Source organism: Bemisia tabaci, unplaced genomic scaffold (genome assembly GCF_918797505.1).
Source record: "Bemisia tabaci unplaced genomic scaffold, PGI_BMITA_v3".
NCBI lineage: Eukaryota > Metazoa > Arthropoda > Insecta > Hemiptera > Aleyrodidae > Bemisia > Bemisia tabaci.
The window spans coordinates 66691-74631 of record NW_027311789.1 but is presented as its reverse complement, the minus strand read 5'-3'; the positions used below and the strand labels follow the sequence as shown (position 1 = coordinate 74631).

At 45.2% G+C, this 7941-nt stretch overlaps 2 protein-coding genes across 2 annotated transcripts; both read left to right on the top strand.

Annotated features, from left to right (window-relative positions):
- Nucleotides 1–2502: 2502 nt before the first annotated feature.
- LOC140225924 (uncharacterized) lies at nucleotides 2503–3917 on the top strand. Its single transcript, XM_072305966.1, has one exon. The coding sequence runs from the start codon at nucleotides 2742–2744 to the stop codon at nucleotides 3507–3509; it is 768 nt and encodes a 255-aa protein (XP_072162067.1). The 5' UTR covers nucleotides 2503–2741; the 3' UTR covers nucleotides 3510–3917.
- Nucleotides 3918–4863: 946 nt separating this feature from the next.
- Nucleotides 4864–6078, top strand: LOC140225923 (uncharacterized). Its single transcript, XM_072305965.1, has one exon. It carries the CDS (start codon nucleotides 4864–4866, stop codon nucleotides 6076–6078), a length of 1215 nt encoding a protein of 404 aa, XP_072162066.1.
- Nucleotides 6079–7941: the final 1863 nt, after the last annotated feature.

The following is a 7941-nucleotide window of genomic DNA, read 5'->3' as shown; positions in this document are numbered from 1 at the left end:
TTGTTCTACCGTCGACGTTAGCAACAACAACAACAACAACAACAACGACGACGACGACGTCTTGAGAGAAATGTTACCAGAAGAATTTGTGTATTTGCAGTGTCAAAAAGTACAAAATAGACTTCGTGTACGCGTAATTTCCAATAATTATTTCCAAAACTTAAACTGTCAGTTTCCGCGGCCGTTACGGGTGGAAAATCAAATTTATCGAGTTCCCGCGAAAGATGTGAGGATCGTGAAAAATCGGAACAAAGATTTCTATTTCATCGCGAAGAAAAATATAGCGTTGATCGGAGAAGACACCGCTCCTCGAGAATATGTGAAAATTTTCACCGAAGAAAATGATGATACCTGCTGCATTTGTCTCGATAATAAAAAGTTCTACGTTTATATTTCGTGCGGACATTTCTACGTGTGCAAACGTTGCCAAGATTCGCGGAATATTCCAACTTGCCCGATTTGCAGAGCCGTAATCGTCGAGGCCGTGCCGTTTAGCGAATTGAAAATGTAGTAGTATTTTCTACTCGTCGTCATTAGCAATATGAAGCTGGCAGAGTCGACTCCTCCTCCCGTGGGCAGCAGCAGCATCAAGGAGGGTCTAGTCGATGAAGTACACAAGCCGGCTCGACGAAATTTCCCGCGTCGGAGCGTTATCGTGAAAGGAATCGGGGATCTGTGGCAAGCCGATCTCGTGGAAATGATACCCTACGCCCGGGTCAATCGAGGATACAAATACCTGCTCACCGTGATCGATTGCTGTTCGAAATTCGCCTGGGCTCAACCCGTCAAGTCAAAGTCGGCCGAGGATATCACGCGAGCGATGGAAACCGTGCTGAAGACGACGAGTCCACCGAGACTGTTGCAAGTCGACAACGGCTCGGAATTTTACAACAAGAATTTCATGGCTCTCATGAAAAAGCACAATATCCATCTCTACTCGGTGTTTACGAAAATCAAGGCGGCCATCGTGGAGCGATTCAATCGCACCCTCAAGACTAAAATGTGGAAACGCTTCTCGCTCCAGGGTAGCTACGAATGGATCAAAAACATTCAACAATTAGTCGGCGAATATAATCGAAGCCACCATCGCTCGATCGGGATGAAGCCTATCGAAGCTAGCCCCAGCAACGAGAAGGAAATATTGCGTAAGCTTCGAGGTAGATCGATTTACGCGACAGTGCCGGGTGCTCCACCGCCCGAATCCAAATTCAAGGTCGGCGACCGGGTTCGCATTAGCAAGCAGAAAGCGTTGTTCGAGAAAGGTTACACGCCGAATTGGTCGAACGAGCAGTTTATCATCGTCAAGGTTCAAGGAACCGATCCGGTGACGTACATTCTAGAAGATATGGAAAAGCAGCCAATACGAGGAGCCTTCTACAAGGAAGAATTGCAAAAAACCCGCTACGAAGACGTGTATCTCATCGAGAAGGTGATTCGTCGGAGCAAGGGCAGGTGTTATGTAAAGTGGTGGGGGTTCGATTCGAAATTCAACTCTTGGATCGACGAAAAGAATGTGGAGGGGAGCGCAGCTGCTCATTCGTCAAGATGATGTTTGAGCCGAGCGGTTACATCAGCAGCAGCAACAGCCCGGATCGTTTCGATACTCAACTGCTGATTACTCTGATAAATTTTCGAAAAGAGTGTCTCGCAGTGCTGTCACGGAGTGATCTAGTGCGTATCGACCTGTGGATCGATAAATTGAACATTTTAACCTCTATTCCCATCGCGAGGCAACACTACATCAATTGCCCGGGAGCGCTCGAACCATTCGCGGTGGCGGTGGACATTCCGGATACTTGCGCGTGCAACACATGTGCAATCATCGACCACAAATTCGAATTACTGCGGAAGGAGTACGGGATTTCTATGCTATAATGGCCATGCCGGCAGTGAAGGACAGTGAAATTCAAATGTTGGTTTCGAAAGCGGTCCATTTCATGAACGTTAATCGTCATAAAATCTCCGAGTACGATTCTCATCTCCTGAACAGTGACATTCAGCTCGTCATGCGATTGTGCGACGAGGAGAAAGCCCCCGATCAACGCCATTTCAAGGACTTGTGCAAAGGCGGACCGAAGACATCTTGTATCTGCGATCTTTACAATTGTATAGTGTTTCAATTGAAACATTTGAATAGATTTTATAATCATTCTCCGGACTGGAGTAGTATGTAATCTTTAATCGCTTTGTTTGTATGTAATCTCTCTCTGTATCTTTCAACAAAAAAAAAAAAATAATAAAACTTGTACATAAATTTCGAATTTTAATTTCTTTCCCCAGCGACGCCATTTTTTTTTCTCGAAGGGTGGGGTGGGGAGGGGGTCATCATCATCATCATCATCATCATCATCATCATCGTCGTCGTCGTCACTCGCACGAGTATAAAGAGTGTGAAGGCTTTAGAAACAATCATATTTTTTCTCCTTGAGAATGGATCATCGACTCGATTTCCTCGATGGAATTGTTTCCACTATTGACGGTTTCGATGGTGGTGGTGGTGGTGGTGGTGATGATGAAGATTCGAAAAGAAAAGAGAGGGTCGAGTGTATGAAGCGACTCGGCAAGGTGGTGATTCGTTTTATAAACAAGTATTTGCTCAAGCTCATTCTTAGAGCAGTGTACAAACGTATGAAAAGCAACCCGTTCGTTAATGGCGATGATGATGATGATAGTGACAGTCTCGGTCACGACACTGTGAATTGAGTATAAATTTCCACTCGCCGAGTGTCTACCGATCAGTAATGAAGCGCAAGTGCAAGGGTGCGGGGTTGCTCAACGATCTGATCGATCTGATCCCGGGTGAGAAACATCTTCCGTTTTACAATTATTGCGGACCATCTACAAAACTAGAAGAGAGATTGGCACGCGGAGACAAGCCAATCAACGGACTGGACGAAGCTTGCCGTTCCCATGACATCGAGTACAGTAAGACTTCGGACACGAAAGAGAGGAACAAAGCAGATCTAGTGTTGGCCGATAAAGCTTGGGAACGCGTCAAGGCGAGTGATTCTTCGCTCGGCGAGAAAGCGGCAGCTTGGCTCGTCACGAACAGTATGAAACTCAAAGCCAAACTAGGTATGGGCTGTGGAGAATGTGGTAACGATGGTGCAGAGAAGAAGAAGAAGAATAAGAAGAATAAGAAGAAGAGTGTCAAGTCGGGTGTCTATAAGCAAGCGGATGGATTTCTTCCTGATCGTGCTCACCCCGCATCGAGGAAACAAGATCCAGCTAAAGTAGAGAAGAAGAAGAAGAAGAAGGCAACGCCTCCCTCGCCCCGTATCATACCCGTTCCGGCTACGGGTGGTGCTCTGATGAAAATCCTAACATCTCGCATCGGGTTATCGCCCGAGTCGTCGAATCAAGCCATGGGCAAAATCGGAATTCACATGGCCGGACGGAAATCTCGTCATCGAAGGACACGGATCGGTGAGGGTCTCTACCTGGCTCCGTACAAACAAGGTTACGGTCTTTACCTGAAACCGCCATCAATGGCTGCTCGTTTAAACTAATCAAGGAGCTACCGTATCGACCCCTCTCGGATCGAGATTTATCGCGAGCGATCGAGCGTTTGAAAATTCCTCATTTTCGCGGTGTATTCATGCGCGATGAACTTTTACAGTCGCTGATTCGACCGCGTCGAAACGAGTGTGCGATAATCAATTTGGATTCGAGTCGAGGTCCCGGATCCCATTGGGTCGCTTACTGCAAGAAAGGTCGAAGAACTCTGTACTACGACAGTTTCGGTGACCTACCCCCTCCCGTGGAACTCGAACATTATCTAGATGCGGATGGCTCCGACAACGACGACGTTATAGAGTATAATTTCGAGCGTGAGCAAAAACCAAACTCAGTTAATTGCGGTCATTTATGCTTGACTTTTCTTGTGCGAAGCAACAGCATCAATTAAATAATCTGAGTAAAAATGTCTGGTATAACTTTCATTCTGTCTGGACGGAGCAGTGTTCTCGAAAATAGATTTTCCCCACCTTTAAGTCTCGGTGCCGGTAACGGATCGAATCGATCGTCATCATCATCATCATCATCATCGTACGAGATCGGATTGGTCGACCTGGTGTTCTTCAATTCCATTCCCAACGTAACCGAAGCGAACAATAAACTCATTTTCGTAAAATGGAAGAACGAGGGTGGAGGCGTCTCCGTGACTAAAGCGGTTAAGCTCGCGATACCGCCCGGTGCCTACGAGTTGGAATCTATCGAGAAATTCCTTCAGGAAAAATTGGGTACCGAAGCGGGATTCCAATTGAAAGCGAACAATAATACTCTCAGATCGAAAATCAAGTGCGCGTACGGTATCAGTTTCGATGTCGAAGAGTCGATCGGACCGCTATTGGGATTTTCGAATCGTTTGCTGGTGGCCAACGAATGGCACGATGCGGATAGACCGGTGGACATCGTACCGATCAACTTGATCCGTGTGGAATGTAATCTTTCCAGCGGGAGTTACGTGAACGGTGAGGTGGCTCATACGATTTTCGCCTTTAGCCTCAACGTAGCGCCCGGATATAAAATGTCGCTCTCACCGCAAACGATCATTTACAGTCCGATCAACGTAGGCTCCATCGATCACTTGCGTATCGATCTCGTGGATCAAGACGGACGCCCGGTGAATTTCGGAGGAGAAGAGGTGACGCTACGTCTTCACATCAGAGAGAAGAAGAAGAAGAATCATGGGTAAATTTAAATTTATAAATAAACGAGTCGCACCGGGATTCGCACCAGTTCGCGTGACGAGTTTGGAGCCGAAACAGCTCACCGAATACAATAAACGGTTGCTCGCACAATTCGGCTACGTTGTACTCGACAACGAGGAGAAGAAGAAGAAGAAGAATATCAGATATCGAAATGGAGGCGTTCACACTGGACCCGTCGCTAAAAAACGTGGTTTACTATCAATACCATACCTATAACCCGTACAACGCAACGTTCAAGAATAACGATGAAATTCGTCTACCCATCAACAGCCAGGATCTCTACACCGTGCCGGGCGATTCAAAAATTTACGTCGAAGGAACGATCGACGTCACGCTTAAGACAGGGTCCACGGCGGCCGATTTCCAATATGAAATGACTAATAACGCTCTTTTGTACCTGTTCGAGCAAATCAAATACGAAATCAACGGTGAGGAAGTGGATCGAGCCCGTTCGGTCGGTGTTACGTCAACGTGTAAAACCCTGTTGACGAGCAGTCCTCAAGAGCTGAACGCTCTCCAAATCGCCGGATGGGGAACGCCTATCAGATGCGGTTCGGACAATACTTTTTACGGGATGATTCCGCTCAGCATGGTTCTAGGCTTCAATCCCGATGTGAAAACACCGCTGGTCCGTCTTCGGCAAGAACTCATTTTGATCCGATCGAGGACCGATAAAAATTGCTACCTGATCAAACCGGGCTGCAAGGACAAGGGCTCGATTTCCATCTCTCTGCAAAAAGTTCAATGGATCATGCCTCAAGTTAAATTCAATCTGGCAACGGAAAAATCGCTTCTCGACAAGGTCAAGAACAATGTTAGTTTATTGCTCCCGATCACGAGTTTCGAGACTTTCATCTACCCGCAACTGCCGACGAGCGACAAGGACACGTGGAAATTGATGACGACGACCAACGTGGAAGCTCCGTCGTACATAATTCTGGTATTTCAAACGAATCGTTCGGATAGCGAGGAAAGCGATGCTAGCAAATTCGATCACGTCAATTTGCGCTCTTTTAAAGTGTATCTGAACAGCGTTTGCCTGCCGTACGAGGCTCTCAACGAGAATTTCGAAAAGGAAAAGTATTTGAGTTTCTATCAAAACTATTTGAATTTCATCACAGATTTTTCGAACGGGGAAAAATTATGCGAACCGGCACTGAGCATGACTCAATTCAAATCGCAAAATCCCATGTTCATCATGAAATGCATTTACGAGGATATCATCAAGCCCGGACCGTTGGACATTCAAATCGAGGTAGAGTCGCTCAAAAATTTCCCGGCTGGGACAACTGTTTACGCAATTTTAATCCATAAATCTGTTTACGCATATCAGACTCTGTCGGGTAATATAAAAAGAATATTGTAGTTTCAAAGAAAATAAAAAAAAAAATGAATGTAATACACTAGTTTGTAGAAATCTTTTGTTTAGAATGTAAAAATTGTGAATCGTTCGAATCAATAAATACTGATAATATAATTATTACTCCTTGTTTCTCGTTTTTTTTTTAATATTTACGGGGGAAGTTTTAAGATTTTGGGAGGTAAACTCATCACGCTTCGCCCGGTTGGGTTGTGGTTAAGAAAAGCTAATGACAAAATTAAAATGGAATTTATAGGAGATTAAATCAGTTTTAAAACACTGGGGATGGTTGCCAGATTTTTCCGTACAATTTCACATCATTGGCGACGACATAGCATGAAAACATTGTTCCCATCCGTCACCCCCTAAAGAATCCCGATTTTTCTGCACAATTTTACAACACTGGTAACGATAGGTGGACAACCCGCGACACCATGGTTGGAAAATCATGCACCATACCCCACCCCTCATCCTAAAATAATCGGCATTTTTCTGCACAATTTTACAACACTGGTAATAATCAACATTTTTCTGCACAATTTTACAACACTGGTAACGATAGGTGGACAACCCGCGACACCATGGTTGGAAAATCATGCACCATACCCCACCCCTCATCCTAAAATAATCGGCATTTTTCTGCACAATTTTACAACACTGGTAATAATCAACATTTTTCTGCACAATTTTACAACACTGGTAACGATAGGTAGGCAACCCGCAACCAGTCGCCAGTGACGTCACACCGATTCCCTCTGTCTGCGGCCGTCTTAAAGGTCAAGTGAGGTCAAGTGTCCGTATATCCCTATATCTACACTACTAACATGGTTGTTCTACGATTTTTTACGTGTAGTTTTTTTTCAGTGGTTGGTTGCCAGAGGCCCTAGTGAGGTTTAGCATTGGTTTAGCCCCTAGGTTTTTAGCATGTCGTTCTGACACAAAATATAGCGTCCATCGAATCACCTTAAATCCGTACGTGTCTAGTGGTCCATTGAGAAATTTATTGAGATAATTTAAAGACTTTGAGAGATTAATGGCCGGAATGGTGGCTTAAATGACGTTTTTTCTTCAAAATTCTTGCCAATAAGTTCACGGCAAGTCTTCTCTCCCCTACATCATCATCGTCGAACATTCTTTCCTCGCTCGTCGAGAACCCGGAACGGATGGCAACGGTACGAGAATTATTCTGCCGTGCCAAGGAAGAACGCCGTACGAGCATTCGAGAGTTGCCAAATTTCCTTTTATACAATGTTCATTTTTGAGGAAAGTTATGAATATTTTCCTTTAAAATTGTCAGGAACTTCAGATCGAAACACGAGCAAAATTCTCTGAAAAATTGGAAGAAAAAAATTAATAAGTTTATCAGGGAATTCGTGTTTTATCGAAGGAAATTTGGCAACACTTGAAGTTTCATACGGCGTTTTTCCTTAGCACGGCAGTATTTACATGACGGCACCGAATGGAATTAAATTAGAGCCAGAAATATCCTGCCGATCCTGGCCGACGAACCGTGCGACGAGATGCTTTGCGCTCGAGTCCCTAAAAAGCGAAGGGGGCGCGGGGGGGGGGAGGATTTTTCAGCGCTATCCAACCCCCCCCCCCCCCCCCCCGGGTTCCTGGAAGCCGGTCTCGAGTGTTTCTCTTCCAATTAACAGCTCCGTGCGTATTCTTTGCGCTCCGAGCTGCCCTGCTACGCAAAACCGCGTAAGTTCACTCTGCCATCCATGTGCAAAAACCCCGTACCTCCTTCCAAGATTTTGCACTACCCTTCGGTACACGGTGTTTTATACTGCCGTGCTAAGGAAAGTCAAAAATTTAGCGAAACATGAAAAGGAACCGGTATTTTTCAATATCTTTCATAAATTTCTG